We start from the raw sequence: 17455 nt of genomic DNA on the forward strand, positions 1-17455 counted from the left end.
CCAAACAGCTGGGGTGGGAAGAAAATCCTTCCTCTTGTAAGCAGAAGGAAGTGGATCCTGAAGCATTGCATCCCCCTTCAGGCTGCCCCACTACTCTCGGTTCAGTGTGCATAGAGGAAATCCACATAGAAAAAGCTTAGTTACCAGCTCTCTCTGCTGCTCACCCTTGCTTCCACAGCAAAATCCCACCTCTAGGCTGCTAAGCAGTTTGTGGTGAAGATGTAGGGGCCACATAAGCATATTTTGATGCCCAATGCATGGTGCCAGTCTGGTGTGCCATCACCTGCTCTCTTCTGGACCTTGTGTCAAGGGATATTAAAAATAAAACCTTCATTCCAGTTCAAAGCAGAGCTTGAACTTTATGAACCATCCCTGGCAAGGACCATGTTTCTCTGCTTGCCATGTCCTTTTCACAGTCCTGTGAGGGACTGCATTTGCCTGTCACTGTCCCACGGTGCACCATCCCCGGGTTTGGGAATTTTGATGTTTGTCTCAAGAAATGTATTAAGTTCCTAGCTCCGCAGCTTTTACTTGCTCAAGGAAAGCTCGTAGGCTCTGACCTCAGGCTGTTTGCAAAGCCTGTCAAAACCCATTTGTCTAGGAGACTGCAGCAGCAAATATCACAGTTAAGGCTAAAAGGCAATTCTATGCCAAGCTCATTCTAGGTCACTAACTTCCTAAGGGTATTCTTCCAAGAAATAGCTTCATCTTGAGTAGTTCTGCAAGAGGAGAAAGACTGTGAGGAGCTATAGTTAACCCCTTCATCACAAGGAAAAGCATGAATCCTTCAGTCTTATTACATTTAGCATTCAACATTTATTCAGGCTAAGACTTCCCCCCTTAGGGCTAATACTAGGAAATAAAGTTACAAGGAAATAGTAGATTTGAATGAAAGAATATATTCTTTGCTCTTTCAAAAAGCACACTATTTTATATGTGCATTTTAGGCAGTATCCCCACTTCTTTTAGGAACGTAAATAGTGTATTCAAAACAAAAAGAAATCTCACATTGAAAAACTGCATTAACTCAAATAAAAGGCTTCACTACACAGAAAACTCAGATACCCCTCAGGAAAGCCACTGCAGCAAAGACAAGGAAATACGAGAGGCACACAGATGCAGCTTTGAAGGAAGAGATGAAGTCATGTAAGAAGTGCAACATGGCTAAATAAAATGAACATGCAAGGGAAGTAACACATTACAAAATTAAATAAATAAAGCCAGCTAAATGATGGGAGGAGTGGACATAAACCAGTCTTGAAGAATGCTACCAAAGTGCATAGAGCTTGCACACCTTCATCAGCTGCTGTTAGGAGGTTGTGGGAGGGACTAGCAGGAAAACTACCTGAATCCACAGGTAGTGGATTACCTTAGATCACCTCATCTTCCAAAAACCACCTAGGCCACGAGGAAGAGACAGGAGGATAAAGGCAAGGTTAATCTAAGTCTTACACTCTAAAAACTTATTTCCTTAACTAAACATAAGTTCTAAGACAATGTCAGCCCAGTGCTCACCAGATGTTGAAAAACAACATCATGTTAGGAATTTTTGGAAAAGAGAGAGCAGAATAGAGAATAAATATCGCTACACAAATGTATGCATAATGCATCCATGTCTAGAATTGTGCACAGTTCTTATTTCCCTTTCAAAAATGGTGCAGAAAAATAACAAAAAAATCTTAACAGTCCTCAGTCGGCTAGAGAGCTGAAAGCAGAAAACTGTCTCTTCCTATCCAAAAGGTGTCTTTAAATGAACCCCAGTGCAATGGGTTTAAAAGAAACAGAGAGATGTCTCTTCATAAGGCACATTTAACTGGGGCAATTCCTTTCCATGGGATGCAATCGATTTTGTGATGTGGATTCAAAAAGTGACTAGACTAATTCATGGAAAAATATATATTGTTCATGGTATTTAACAACAATGCATCAGTCTCAAGAAGTGTGTGACTTTCAAATTGTATGGGAGGGTTGTAGGGAAGTATCCCCAAATGCTTGCCCTGGTCATGGACTCTTCAGTAGCTGCTGGGCAGTGCTGGGGATGGGATGGGACCAAGAAGACCTTGGTCTGCCCTGGGACAGTCAGTCCCGCTCTGATGCACTGACATATTTTGCTGCCACAGCTCAGCTCAGCCTCCAGGACAGGAGCTTTCCTCACTGGCTCTGAAATGACCCTCTCCAGTAGGTCTGCAAGAAAGGAACTGTGAGACTGACAGGTGTTTTGTCTGGATTTCTGCCTCTGGACTGTTTACATATCTAAATTCAAAATCAGTTCTAGCCAAGGGATGTATGCCAGAATCCATCAATGTGGGAACACCTGTGCAGTGCACTGGGGACCACAGAAGCCTCTGCATAATATAAAAGTCAAATGTGTTCTAGCCTAATAAGTAAAAAAGTAGGATAAATAGGGGCTCATATTTATCCACTTTTTTTTGGTAATTAAATTAACAATAACCCTAAAACCCATCACAGGCTACAAAATCAGTTCTAATCCATTATAATGATAAAAATTATAAATTTATGCTGCAGTCTTGCTATTGTCTAAAACCAAATACCTTAAGATGGTACTGCATTGCATAGGTACACAATTTTCATGGAAAGAATCAACAACAGACCTACTAACAGAGACATGCAGAAATAAAAAATGTTAAACAATATATTTTTCAAGATATTTGGAAAAGAAAAAAAAATCCTCCCTTGAAAATAGTAATTTTTTTTCTAGGCAGTGTGAAATAGTCATTGTTACTAAAGGTATACCAGAAATTTGTATTTTGTGTAAGCACCACAGGACTACAAACATAAAGATCATGCTAGGAAGTGGTGTAGCTATTTAATGCTCCTGTAGTTGGAAATCTTTTACTTGAAGTACTGAGTGTACCAAGAAGTTGTCCTCTGACTTGTCCAGAAGGACAACTGAGACCAAAATAAAACGATTTGCCACGGAGCAAGAAAGGGCCTGACTAGGTCACAGAAGTGACCTATTGTCAGCTCCTGTTGATTTTACCCTTAGTCTTGATAGCTGGATCTTTCCCTGAAGCAACAGCTTCAGCATTCAAACAAGATAAAGATCCCTGTTTTGACATAAAAATAAAAAATGACCACCCCTGGATGGGGCAGCTCTGCTCTGACCTTTGCACGCCACCGTGCCTTCAGAGCGAGCTTCTCTTGGCTGGCTGCACTCACTGACAGGGTCAATGGCACAGCAGTGACCTTCCACGTGACAGGAAACCTGTGCTGGACAGGTGAGCTGCCAAAAATTTTGGAGAGGTGACCTGGTGTGCAAACAGCTCAAAATGGTGACAGCAAGGGGCGGGAAGGAGCGATGATGGGTCACTTAAGGTGGGAAGGTTGGTCAACCCTTTTGGTTGGTCCCTATTGACCCACTTCCTCCCTGACCACAGGATGACACTGTGACTGTCTTCCCTCTTGGCACAGCTTCTGTCAGTTGCTGCCTCTGTCAATCAACAGGTTTGACCAGTTTCAGGGCTGATGAGCCCAGCATCTTCACAGGATCCTCCCTGTCTCCTCCGTGACATGGAGAGACATTAAGAAATTAGCATTTTAAGTTACCATGAAGTAGAATCTAAGCAATTCCCATGGAAATGCTAGGAGAAAATTCATGGCAAGCTTTAATTACTGCACTAAATACCTTGATAAACCCTATTTTAAAAAACATTTCAAGAAATTTTCAGTGTAGCAAATACCCATCCCTACAGTTAGCATGATCTGAGTGTCAAATTGGAATAGAAGAGATGGAGATGGAACATGCAGGAACTGCTTGTCTTGGTGACAATACATATTTGTCAGTTCACTAACTTACATGAAATTTTGTCAGTTTATTTGAAATTAATCACTATCTGCTTCTTGGTAGAAAGACTTGGTAATCTATGTAATGATCTTTAATTCTGTCACTCTGCAAGGAACACCTGGGTTTTTTTTTAGCGGGAGAAAAATAAATTAAAAAGTGTGAAGGGGAGAAGATATGTCGAGGTATTTAGAAAGGGTCCTCTGGGACACTAGGATTCCCCTGATATATGGACAATGAAAAAGTGCAACAGCAAAATTAGTGGCCTAATGACCTCAGCTCTTGGAGGCTCTGTGTCACAGACTTCTAGAGCAACTATTCAAAACTAATCATGTACCCCACTGATATACAGGCACAAGGAGCCAAAAGTACATGACCTTCTCAGCAAGTTTCTTTGAAATGCAAACAAGAATCTGACAGATCAGGGAGGCTAAGCTTCTTTAGTTTAATGAAGAGCAAATTATCTTCCATTTCTTCCCATAAAATTGTGGCAACAGAGTGTATTGCTTGTTCTCAGTGTTAGACAGGAGTTCAGAGGTGTTCAACAGTATGAGAAATTTCACAGCTTGAGTATCTGAAACTGCCCATAAATTGTTTCACCCCCTCTAGTCTCTACCAAGTATGAATTATTCCATTAACATTCACGTGATGCTGTTTTCACCACACTGGCCTCCTCTGTGCAGACCCACGGACCTAATCAAACACATAATCAATCAATCTGCTTGTCAGATACCAGCAGCAAACAAGACTTCTTTGTGTCCTACACAATTGGCTTTTGAGAAAAAAAAGTGAGCTACTGGTTTGTAAGAGCATGTAATACACAAGTAATGCATGAGGGGCCAGAGCCTGTGGTGCTCTGAGGAAACCTTGTGACTGAATTCCTGACAAGGGACATTTCTGATGGGTTACTCAGACTGCCCTGACTGGTGTTCTGGAATGACACAGCATGAAAGAATATTTTAAAAAGATGACTGCAATCACTGGAATCAAAAGCCTCTTATAAGTTAACAAAAGACAAAAGTGGGCAACCCTTTGGCTTCAGCATTGCTGAACTTTCATGAAAGATGAACTCTTGCTGCAGAACTCTCTGCAGAGCAGAAGGAAAAACAGAATAGCTCAACAGTTTTTAAATGTCTCTCTCAGATTCTCAAGGGGCAACAAAAAGAGAGAAACATGACAGCCATCTTTGTTTTGCCTCCTTTTTGTAGGGGATGTTAACTACTGTCTTGAGATCCTGGAATAAGACAAGAGTTGAAAGTAATTTTAAGTGGGCAAGTGTGGCACATCCTTTTCTAAGTCAGCCACAACATTTTTCTGTTGTTAAGCTGTAAAAAGACCTCCAGAAAAGCAAACATGATTTGTGTAAGTACACAATAAAAAACTCAGAGGTGTGCAAACACACTTTGTTAAAGCTTTGATACATACACTATGGGATCAAGTAATTTTAATGTGCATGTAAATTGCATTCCACAACTTGGACCCTATTCACACCAGGTAAGAAACTTCAAGCGCTGACAGTCCCAACTGATGTAATGAACAAATTAATTCTGCTAAAATTACTCTTTACAAAGCCATTACCTGTATTTCAGATGAGTGGGAAATACTAGTAAGGATCAATTAAAAACTAGTTACATGCCATGTTTACTTGGCACCTGCCAAGTAAAATTCAACTGATAAACGCTTTTTACAACCACGCTGGAATTTAACCATATAGAGTACAAATAATTCTCTACACAAGTTCATTAAGTCAGAAAGGGCCTGACCTTCATTATATAATAAAATCTGGTCAATGATTTCTTAAAAATCTACGTACTTTTAGAGACGATACACTTAAGACAAGATGGCAACTTACTCTGATGCCTTAGACCAGAGCATAGATTCACTGTTCTTGCATTTGAAAATTGCTACAATTCCTTTTATGTAGAATACTTGTGGGAAAATCATTAAGGTATTTATGCAGTAGAAATCTGAACAAGGGCTTAGGTAGGGTTCCTGTAAGTTTGCTTTACAGTGTATACTGATAGATTGAAACAATTCTTATTCACCAACCTGAAATATCTCCACTGTCATCACCCCAGCAGCAGCAACTCAAGACCTCTGGAAATCCTTATGGCTGGTGCAGAAACAGAGTAAGTAATGGCCCATTATATCCACTGATGGAATCTTAAATATCTTTATTTAAATAGTCAAAATAAATATTTGAAAAGGCATAGCTAACCCAAGTACCACAACATTTATTTTTTTTTAAGCACGTATGTCAAAGGAACACGAGTGCCACCTCCTGGTTTAGGCACGGAAACACTCTGGGTTGTGCTTACTGCATTCAGAACTTCCAACTAGATGCAGGGTTTTTTCCTCTCCTTTTTTTAAAGTAACTAGAATGTTCATCTTCAACATTCACAGAATGCTGTAAGAACAAAAATAACTAAATGCAAGAATCAAATAAAACTTGTTTATCGTTAGTGCCAGGAGCAAAACAGCCACATACACTCTTTACAGGTACTTTTCCCCAAATTTAACTTCATAGACATCAAATCCTATTAAAACACAGGAATGACGACAATTTAAAGTAAATATTCAAGTGCAGTAGCTTGTAATTCAAGAGGCAGTCATGGGATCAATGTGGAGTATGTTCTCATTACTCTTTTCTACCCTAAAAAATGCCTTTATTAATTAAGTGAAATGTATCCATCTCCTATCCAGGAAGTGACAGAACCCAATAAAGAAGGGCTGAGAAATTTACTACAAATGGCACAAAGAACTGCAGCTCATTTTGTATCTACTGCAACAGTCAAATCACAGAGTTGTTGAGAATATAGGGGTAAAATACAAACCACTTTGAGTTCCAGTTCTGCATGTTAGCAGTTGTGCAGGGGTAAAAAAAGTTGACTCTATTTCACACAACCCCCTCAGAAGTGTATCACTGTTAGGTCAGAGTCATTTGGTAATAACTACTAAAGTTCTTTCAAAGCAACTTTAGAAGGAATTTAAGAAAGAAATATGCCCCAATTCAAGTGTTGCCGCCATTGCAGATACACAGACAACTGCACCCTCCCTGTTTTTACAGGAGTAAAGACAATTTGCCAACACTGGGTAGATGTTGGCTCTGGGTCTCGTTTCCTCCCCATATTCAGGATGGGCTAGAAGTACCTGAGCCCACACGCTGGGAGAAGCTGCACTGTGTTAACTCTGTATGGCATTGTGTCCTATGGACTCCTAAACCTTGCCTCCTAACATTTCAGCTCTCTGTGCCATTTCATGCTTGCATATACCCCCATAAAGCCTCTTTTTCTCCACAGGCTAAGAAGCCACTGCTAGACTAAATGTTATCATTTCCCGACTCCACACTCTTCTGCTGTGTATTGACTTGCTGTAAATCAGGATCATAATCCTAAAGTCTTCTGGAATACATAGAGCAACTTATATATTGTTTAAAGTATAACCCTTTGGAACATAACACATTCACATGTTTAATGTCCCAGCAACTCTCATTTTTGTTAAGAAGACAGACAATTATTGCACTTGTATCCCACAGCAACATGCACTCCCAGAAGGAGAACCACAACTCTTTCTGCAGTCAGCATCCCCATACTTTCTCATCCCAAAGCAGCACAGTCCACGATGCATTCATCAGCACTTGACCAATTCCTTGTTTGGTAAAGGTTCTGCCACGACTTCATCCCGCATGAACTGCTCCTAAAGACAGCAAGCAGGGATTTAGGCGATTTACATTGTTTTTTAGATCTCCTCTACCTCACAAACACCACGACATATATCCAGGCTGGAAAACAGAGTGATAATAGTATGAATTTGTCTCCCAAAACACGAAAGCCGTAACGTGCTTACTAGGTGAGAAAAGCAGCCAGGGCTGCCGAAGTCAGCCAGAGGAGCTATTCACATCACTGATTTCATCCCGCCTGGGTCCTACCCCACGCCCACCCAGGTAGAGGCGTCTTTTTAAGCCCAAACACGGCAGAAGGAGATCAGAAAAACGAGAGATCAGGCAGCAGATGTAGCTCCAAACCAGGCATTTTTAAACGCTACCCCGCGCTTCCCGCCCGGGGCGGCGAACCGGAGGGACGCGGCTGGAACCGTGTCCGCCTGCCCCCCCACAGCACCCACCTGGTCGTAAATGACGCGCAGGATCAGGGAGCAGCTGGGGCAGGTGGCCACGTCCTCCCCGTTCTCCAGGTCCTCCTGCAAAAGCGCCGGGAGAGCGGTCAGGCCCCGCCGCCTGCTCGGCCCACGGGCCGCACCACCCTGTTCTGCCCCCCAGCCCTGCCCGGCCGCCCCTCACCCGCGTGATGAGGAATCTGTCCCCGCAGGGGCACGGGTAGCTGTAGGTCCCGGTCTCCTCGTCGTACTCGAAGTCCTCGATCTCCACCTCGTCGTGGAACACGGCCATGCCGCCGGGAAGCGGCGGAGCCGGGCCGGGGCGGACGGGAAGAGGCGGCGCCTGACGGGGCACGAGGGCGGCGCTCCCTGTGACGTGATGCGGCGGCGGGTAGGGGTGGTGGGGAGCGGGCCGGGGATCCGGGATCCCGGGGAGGGGTCAGCTGGGGAGGAGGAGGGAGTCGGGGGGACAGGAGGGTGAGGGGCAGCGCGTTCAGGGGCAGCGCGTTCGAGTCCTCCTGGCTCGCCCTTTGCTCACGGCGGGAGCCCCGCACGCCGCTCGGAAGCGGTGGCCGGGCCGCCCTCTGCGGCCGATGGCCCTGCCGGTTCCAGCCCTGGCGTCTTGGCGGCGATCCCAGGGGCTGCGGGGGAACGGCCGGGCACTGCTGCGACCTTGTCCTTGTCCCTCCCCTGCCACTTGCCCTTGTCCCTGCCCTGCTCCTTGTCCCTGCCCTGCCCCTTAGCCGGGTGCTTCCCATGCCCTTTGGCCGCCTCAGTGCCGCCCCGCCCCAGCGGGGCACGGGCTACCGTCGCCTCTTCCCAGCCTCCCTCCTTCCATCGCTCACCGTGTTCCCCTCACTCCTGGGAAAAGGGGGAAAACTTTGTTTTCTTTGATTGCTTTTGCGGGAAGGTCTGTTTGTCCAAAGGAGTGTTTTACCGAGAGATAGCTTTTGAAAAAAGGCTTCCTGTGCTGCTTACTTCAGTACCCTTGCTGTCCCCTTCTCCGCACTCTCTTGCGTTAACCTACCTAGTAATTTGCACTTAAGCGTGATGTGGATGAACTAAAAGTAGTTCTCCCTTCAGATAGTGACGTGGGATTGTGAGACAGAAGAGATGCAGACATATATCTCAACAGATACTAACCCAGGGCCAGTGGATCCGAGGGGATGGAGAATGAATGAATGGCTCGTTGTTTTAAGTGAGGAGAGAAAGAAGTCATGAAAAGTAGTGCTCGTTTCATTCCGTGGAGCAAAGGAGGTTTATAAAAATATGTAAAGGGTGGGCGTCAAGAGGATGGAGTCAGGCTCTTCTTGGGGGGGGGCAACCACTAGGACAAGAGGCAACAGACAGAAACTGATGTACAGGAAGCCTGAGTCTGAGGAAGAACTTCCTTAATGTGTGAGTGACCAGGCACTGGAGCAGATTGCCCTGAGGTACTGGAGGCTCTCTCACTGGAGATATTCCAGAATTATCTGGATGCAGTCTTGTGCCCTGTGTTCTCAAATGGCCGTGCTTGAGCAGAGAGGTGGGACTATATGACCCTTTGTGGTCCCTTCCAACTGCTGTGGAAAAGGAGGGTATTTGCTGTTCCTGTACTGACTTGGCTAAGATGAGAATAAAGGGAGAACATCCCACCTAACAGGAGCCTGGGAAGCTGAAGCACAGCACTTTCATGGAGGGCAGGGGATTGCCAGAGAGCTGGATAAGTGAAAAAAATCACAGAGGTGACAGATGGGGGGAAAAGCTGTTCACATTTTGTAAAGGCATGAGTCACACTTGTATGTAGTAGAGGAGAACAAGGACTTGTTAAAAGACTTTTAGGAATTTATTGGTCAGAGAGTAAAAATTGGAAATTATTTTTATTGTGTTTTTCATGATTGAAAAGTGATGATAGTAAAAATGGAGCAAGTTTCTTGAACTATGGTTCAAGAGTTATTTCTAATTTAGGATAGAGACTCAGCCTTCAAGCAGTTGTATCAATAGGGTCTTTCAGCTGTGATTATAAAATTAGGCTGACATTTCTTTTGTTTCCAATATTATGTATTGATATTGGACTTCAGGTTGGTTGGAAATGGAGATGTCTATAACCATGATGTAATATATGAAAGATTCCAGATCATAAAGTGATCTCATGAATTTGAGAAACTGATTTTAGAGCACTCTGGGTTTACAGATAATATGCCAAAGTAGGGAATGGGACTTCATTAGATATGTATTTTGTTGTCCTAAACCATTTTGAGATTGTTAATAATTTTGTAATCAATAGTGTCTACACATTTGATGCAGAAAGTAGTTTTGCTTAAACAAAGTATGTTGATGTTTTGCTTAAACACTTAAGTACACTTTAAGTACTCTGTGATGCTGTGGAAAAAAATTTTGAAGTAATTTTGCTCACTGGGGGTAGAAGACTTTTCAGTAATTCCATTTTTAAAAGTTGCAAGCTGCTGTGGAGTTAAATGCTGTAAAACTATTAAAAATTATGGACAGTTAAAAGCTGCAAGAAGTATTTCTTATGCTTGAAAATGGGCATTTTCAGTACTGACTGTAAATGTATTCCATTTCTGAGCAGCCTAATTTATGGAAGCTCTGCCTTCATTCATACAAGACTATCTGCCTTCATTCATACAAGAAATACTACAAACAGGACAGATTACTAAGTGACCAGCCAGTGCAGCTGTTAGTGAAATCCTAGAGAGTATTGGCCTGATTAGTTATCAGCAAGCTGGATCAGTGCCATTTCAAGGGATTAGAAATGAAAAATATTTTGAAAATAAATTACATGCCTTAAAAGAATGCATGGAAAAATATTTAAATGGAAGTAAAATATTAATGCTTTAAAGAAGCAGTGGACTGCATCATGGGAATAAATATAATTTGATAGGTAATGATATATGATAGAGAGTTATGCTAATCCATTTTAGGAAAAATAAAGGCACATACACGAGGAATGAGAAATATCTCTTGCCTTTCTATGAACCTGTCCCTACACTTGAAGGGTAATTCTGACTAACCTTGAATGTTGTGCATGTCAGTTTAGCTTTCTCTGTCACAGCTGTTTGAATGTGTGGTGTTGAAGCCTCACACTGTTTCTACTGCAGTGCATATGAGTGTCCTCCACTTTCTTTACTCTAAATTTAGAGTTGTATTATGTAGGGTACATGGATGTGTGAGGGATTAATGTCCTTTTAAATAATCCTGTGAACAAACAGGTTTAATTAAAGTTTATAAAATTCTCTACTCAGAACCTTTTCTTTACCACTAGAAAGGGAATGCCCTTTAGCACTAGAAAGGGAAAGTCAGTGTTTGATCTTTCGTATGTGAATGTTGTTTGAACATTTAAAATCAGATATGTTGGCTGGAAGGCACTTCTGAGCATCATCCAGTCAGAATTCATGCTTGGAGCAGGACAGTTGTTCACACCGGATTAAGCCAGTCCCAGATAGAGACCTCTGTCATGAAATTCCTGCTTTCCAGCCCTGCAGTTTCTCAGTTCCCTTTTGAAGGGGAGCTCTACTATTCTAATCTAGTTTGCTGTTCATAGAATAGCCCAGAGGGGACCTCAGATATAATCCACTTCCAGTGACCATGCCATGAACAGGGACGCCTTCTGTCTCATCATCCAAGTCAGTGATAAATATGTTTACTTGTATCAGCTCCAGGGTACTTGTACTGTACTAGCCAATAAGTGAAGCAACTTGAAGCCATCAAGTCTTCAATTCTGTCTGCCCAGACAAGTTTTCAGCCACTCCAACCATCCATCTGGTCTTGGCTTACTAACGTGTGTGTGCTTCAGGGGCTGGTGCCAGGAGTCACAGGACACTGAAGGTGTGTTGTATCCTGTCCCCTTAGCTGCGTGACCAGACCTTTCATCACTGTAGCTGTTCAGATTTATCAAACATAACCTGCCCTTGGCAAATATGAGTCACATCTTCCTGATTGCTTTCTTAGCTTTCATCCAGCTTAGGGGACAAGCTCTGAGCATTTTTCCAGATGCTGGGATGGTGCTGAGTGGATGTAAGCACTGCTTTTTGCCTTGCTTAAGAATGAGCACGTGTAAGTCTTTTCCCAGCCAGTTGGAGACCGTGATAAGTGTTTTTCATAGGTAATAGACACTTGCCTGACAAGCATGTTAGCTGTGTTTCTTAGCAACCTTGAGTGTAACCCATCTGGCTCTGTGCATTTGAGTGCATTCAGCATCTCTCAGCAGGTGCTGGCCCTGCTCCTAGTTATCCCTCTCCTTCCCAACCACCACTGGTACAAACAGAGGTCTGAGTGCACGCTTTGCCTGTAAAGACTGAGGCAAAGGGAATGTTGAGTACTTCAGCCTTTCCCATGTCATCTCTGACAAGGTCTTCCCCTTTTGAGAGACTGAAACATTGATGGTTAATGGCTCAAGCAATTGCCCATTTGGAAGAGCTAAAGGAGCTGTGCTGAGGCCAGGTTTGCACCCTTGGACTGAAGGAGGAGAGGTTTGGGTGTGTGTTGGGAATCCTCTGATCTGCATAAGAGCAGCCCAGGTGCAGGGAAGGTGAGCACCACCACCAGAGGGTGACCACAACAAACTGACCTTGGTTTAGCAACAGGCTGGGTTTGAGCCAGATAAGGGAAAAGGCCAGTGAGGAGCAGGTGCTGCTGAGGTGGGATAATGCTAGTTATCCTGCCAGAGTTCTCCCTTACACAGCTGGGCCAGCTGAAAATCTCCCCTCCCAGGGAAAGTATCAGGACACTCGTGTTCACAGCTGGGCCTGAAGGTGTTCATTCCTTCCTGAGAGGCAGAACTGGCTCAGTTACACTGGCATGAGACTCAGCTGGCATGGCTTAGAGGGAGTCATGACCCATCAAAGACCCCAAAGTGCCCTCCAGGGAGGTGCCTGGGTGTTCCCAACTGAACCTGCACGTGTCCAGCCATCACTTTGAACTAAGTGAAATGGCAGCAATCAGTATTTGTCACTGGATCCATGGTTGGTGGTATCGTTCCTCTCCACTATCTTCTCTTATCCTATTTTTCTCTTCCTTTCTTTTCCTTATATATTTTCTTAAGTGATCCTTTTATGCTTTTACATTGTTTCATTTCTATAGATAATAACTAAAAGGGCTCTGTACCTCATTTTCACTGCAACCAAATTGTTCTAAAAAAAACATGCACTATACATATATGTGTATGTATATATATAAAAATGGAAGCAAATACAGGTCATTCAGTGTCATTTCACTCTAATCTGCCCCAAGGAATCCATTAACAAGAACCTCACCTTTAGGAGTGGGCATAACATCCCGTCACCCGATGGATGCACATTTTCACTTGTTTATGAAGCTTTCCTGCTTTCAAAATTCCCTCTCATTATACTTTGTCTGTGGCTAGTTTTAGCTTCAGCTGAGCTTTGGCTTTTCTGATTCAAGGGAAATAAAAGCTGAAAACAAGCCATTTCAAACACTGAATGCTTCATTTTACAAATATTTACGATTTTTTTGCAGGAACCAGTGATTCTGAAGACTGCCTGATCATCATGGCTCATGCTACTATTTATGTGGGTTGCACTGTTCCTCAATTACTGAGAGGTGCTCAGAGCAGAATTTTTCCCTCTCATTCTCCATTGGGGGTGTTGAGACACTCTGCTTTTTGTTACTGCACAGGGAACGGGTAGGTTATCCACTTCCTTGGATTTTTTTTAAGAGAATGCCATGGTAACATTGTCAAAATCAAACTGACAAATTATTACAGACCTATAAATGCTTAATCTAACTTCCAATTATATATTTGTATTTAATTCTTATTTAGATTTGTGTCATCTGTAGTCTGGATTACACTGGTAAATTGTTATGTTAATAGAAATTCATATCAGTAAGGGACAGTAGCACAGCTGTCAAAATGACAATTATCTTTGTTTGCTTTTTCTTGCAGCACAATAAAATCAAAAAGGAAAATGGATCATCTAGAGAGGACAGCAAATAATTTTCGACAGGAGGTTAGTGTTCTGTTCTTTAGGATGCAAGTAATTTTAATTTTTTTTTGTTGAGAAGATAATTACATTGGATAATAGTGTTCGATTCCAAGGCTCCATTTTGCCTTCTGCTAGAGTCTGGATTTCTTCTTTTTCTCCTTATTTTTTTTATATTTGTTACTGGTATAAAATTAGCATATTTAGTGCTCAGTGGGTGAAATGTAATGAGTTTTTAAGTTTTTCAGTGATACGATGCTGTTTATGTTGGACAAGAAAATAGATTTCTGGCCAACTATGAATTATAATAAGTAAAGAAAGCACATGGATACCCCTAATCTCTAAATGGATTTCTCAGATTTTTATGGATTTCTACAATTCTGTTTCAGGTTTGAGATTTTAAAATGTGGAAAATGTCCTTTTATAACATTTGAGTAAGGCAAAAAGTGTAGACATTTTGAAGGGAGAGATGATAAAAGATCTTGAGTTTTATCTAGTTTAATTCATAAATACAAGGAAGATTTAGCGTTGTTCTCTGTCAAATTTAGAAGTTCTTATTCTGGATCTCAGTTTTGAGCAGCAAGCATTCTGAAAATAATGTTCAGAGGGCAACATACTCTTGCACTTCATACAGATATTTCCTTTTTGTAATAAGCTGAAGTAGATGCACACAGATGGAAACACAACACACATCTGTCAGTGTGTGTACATTAAGTCCTTCTCTGCTGCTTTTCCTTAACTGTAGTGGAGAATAAGTCACATTCTTCCCAAGAGGAAGCTGGCTGCAGGGGATATGTAGGAAACCCCCAAGAGAGAAGATTCAGCACTGTCTGACCTGGGCTGTAGATGGATGAGACAAAAGCAGCCTGGTTCTGCCTGTCACCAGAGCTGTCACCAGCTTTGGGAACCATGGAGCTGTGCCTCAGCTATTCACACTAATGCCAGCTCTTCCCTGAGTACAGATCAGTGTTGCTTGTGGACATCCAGCTGCTCTGGTGGATCCTGTTTACCCAAAAAAATGGATGTAGAGACAGGCACAGACCAATGCATGTTCTCCTTTGCTTCTGATGTGAAAAAAATGGCATTTCTGAGTGGTGCATCCATGGGGTTTTTGTATTTATTGTTCGGCTTGCTTCCTTTCCCTGCTCAATGTCAGTACCTGACATAGGATCCCTATGAAGTGTTGGAAGCTCAGGGTTGGTGCAGGGAACTATACGGCACAAGAAAGAGAAGCTCTGTGAGATAGGTGAAAGAGCAGGGCTCAGTTCTTGCTACTGCACATTCTCTGCATATTGGAGGATTAGGCTGTTTCTTTTTTTAATGCTTGGTTTATTCTTTGTTGCCTTATTTCTGACCACTTTAAAATCAGTTTATTTTAAATCCTCTGCTTGGTTTTAAATTCCGTATAATCAGCAGTTGGCTTCCCTCAGCCAATATTGCCTTATTTGGCCATTTCAGTCCTGTAAAAGATGAAAGAATCATAAATCTGTGTTGCATTAGTGTGAATGCTACAGAACATTGCCTGTTGAAGAGTGATAATGTGAAGGACCAGGGCAAGGAAAAGTGACTCATGCTTTGTTGAAATACAGCTGCAAAATCCAGAGTCCTGTGCCCTCCTCTCACTGCAGCCTTGCTCTGACCAGTTGGATACCCTTGTGACGGTCCAAAATACTGGCTGAATGTCTTTGATCACCCTGACTCAAATTTAATTTTTGAAATAACTTTATACCAATTAAGAATTAAATTTCCAGTACTCTTGCAGCTCTCTCAGCCAAATAACAAATTAAGGGGGGTACTGAAGAGTAAAGAAGGGAATGAAGAGTCCAAATTTAACGTCCTTTTCCTGCACTTCTCCATCAGAACAACCATTGAAGTCATGTATCTGACATTTCTCTTGTTAACTTTGACTGACTGCATTCCTCATTTAATACTGTCTGCTAAAGTGGAACAGGAATCCATTCTATTTCATTTTAAATTAGCAAATGTCCTGCTGTTTAATGGGACAGGGAACATGTTCAGATGTTGCTTTAAGAATAAATTAATTTCCTGACATATGTTTTAAATTACAGCGTAGTTGCTCAAAGTTAAAATTTTTTGATCTGTTTGATCTTAGACAAATGATAAATGGGAGAGTTGTGGTGGTATTTTGAGTATTTCCTTGTGTGGTAAGTGACATCAGCATTTTTAACAGTAAAATCTGTGTATTGCTCTGTGTAGAAAATACTTAGGGCATTGCTTTCTTTGTAGAAGAAAAAAGTATAATTATAGTCCAACAAACCTGAAAAGGAAGGGTAGGGAGGGGATGAAAATCCATGTTGCACTGATGGGCATCAAAGAATTTCAGCAGGGTACTCATCCCCAATGGGTCTTTTTGCAAAGTCTACTTTTCATTTTTCATCTTTTTTATTAAACTCCTTAAAAGTAGTATTAACTATGGCTCTGACATCCTCTCCCATGTGGCTGCCAAACAAAATCTACTCTGTTAACCAGCCATGAGACCTTGTGTCTTGGTTTCCCTGTGGTCCTATGGGGGTGTAGGGGGTAAATGCAGTAAAACAAGGCTTGTTGGTTTTCTTTCATTGATGCATTAATGCATAATCTTTCAGTAATGCATTTCATTACTTAAATCAGTCTAGATCCAGAATTGTCCCTGGGACTTCATCTGCCACTAATTTTTTACAAATGTCCTTCGTCTTTATATCAGAGATCTTTTTACTTTGTTGCTGGAGGATGCAGGAGTGTGTGTCTTGTATAGATGTCTGAAGAGTCTGATAAGTGATAACTAGCAATCCCCTCTCCTATAATGTTCTCTTCAGCTGAACTAAAGTAAGTTTTTTTATAGTCTTAGAAAAAGTCTGTTCTCCATTCAATGACTATTGAAGTGAATCATAGAATGGTTTGGGCTTGAAGGGACCTTAAAGATCATGCAGTTCCAACCTCCTGCAATGGGCAGGGAAACTCTTCACTAAACCAGGTTACTTAGGGCCCCATCCAACCTAGCCTTGAACACTTCCAGGGATAGAATCCATTTTTGTTTCATCACCTCAGTGAAAAATATAGGTGTTGTAGGTAATGAAATGCCGTGGGTAACATGGGAAGTGATGGATGTCTCATGCACGGCTTCTTAAGTGCTTTTGCTACAGATTATATCTACATATCACAATGGCTTCTTTTCCTTTCGCTAGGTAATTACACAAGCAAAAGTGTGTGGGATCATGAATGAATCAGAGACAGTCAAAAGGCTTCGTTTGGCAATTGCAAATAAGGATTTTACTTTCAAAGCAGGACAATGGTAAGATCTTCTGGTATATTTGAGGGGGAAATTACTAGGAGAAGTCCAGTATAACAAAGTGATGAAAGGTTTCTGATCCTTGGGCCTTGGAAAAAGTTGTTAATTTATATAATACTATGTTTTCTTATTGGATGCTCTGTCAAAGAGCTGATATTTGTCATAAGTTTTAAACAGTCATTATAAAAAATGCTAATATTTCTATCAAAAAGGCAGAAGTGGATATTCTTTAAAGGTTCAGTTACAGTGTTTTGGTATTTCCCTGTGGTTTGTTATTTTACATTGTTTCTGCAGGAGTACTTTGAAGTTCAC

At 42.0% G+C, this 17455-nt stretch overlaps 2 protein-coding genes across 6 annotated transcripts in view; one reads left to right on the forward strand and one right to left on the reverse strand.

The window, feature by feature from the left end:
- Positions 1-7304: 7304 nt before the first annotated feature.
- On the reverse strand, positions 7305-8242 carry DPH3 (diphthamide biosynthesis 3). Its single transcript, XM_009086099.4, has 3 exons — positions 8100-8242; positions 7925-7999; positions 7305-7498 (listed from the first exon to the last, which is right to left on the reverse strand). Exons 1-3 carry the CDS (start codon positions 8205-8207, stop codon positions 7433-7435), a joined length of 249 nt encoding a protein of 82 aa, XP_009084347.1. The 5' UTR covers positions 8208-8242; the 3' UTR covers positions 7305-7432.
- OXNAD1 (oxidoreductase NAD binding domain containing 1) overlaps positions 8191-17455 on the forward strand; it is a 34539-nt gene continuing 25274 nt past the window's right edge. For all 5 annotated transcript variants that reach the window (XM_050970367.1, XM_018909575.3, XM_018909572.3 and 2 more), the window contains exons 1-4: positions 8191-8306; positions 13391-13556; positions 13818-13881; positions 17040-17146. In XM_050970367.1, coding sequence (XP_050826324.1) covers positions 13423-13556; positions 13818-13881; positions 17040-17146 — 305 coding nt within the window. In that variant the 5' untranslated portion in view covers positions 8191-8306; positions 13391-13422. The remainder of the gene's footprint in view (positions 8307-13390; positions 13557-13817; positions 13882-17039; positions 17147-17455) is intronic.

This window comes from Serinus canaria, chromosome 2, assembly GCF_022539315.1.
Source record: "Serinus canaria isolate serCan28SL12 chromosome 2, serCan2020, whole genome shotgun sequence".
Lineage (NCBI taxonomy): Eukaryota > Metazoa > Chordata > Aves > Passeriformes > Fringillidae > Serinus > Serinus canaria.

Excerpts from the sequence above, each read along its gene's own strand:
- DPH3 (XM_009086099.4), bottom strand. The coding sequence starts at position 8,207 with ATGGCCGTGTTCCACGACGAGGTGGAGATCGAGGACTTCGAGTACGAC. Across the intron at positions 8,000-8,099 it reads ACAGATTCCTCATCACGCGG|GAGGACCTGGAGAACGGGGA; the intron begins GTGAGGGGCGGC and ends GCGCTTTTGCAG. Across the intron at positions 7,499-7,924 it reads TGCGCGTCATTTACGACCAG|GAGCAGTTCATGCGGGATGA; the intron begins GTGGGTGCTGTG and ends TGCTGTCTTTAG.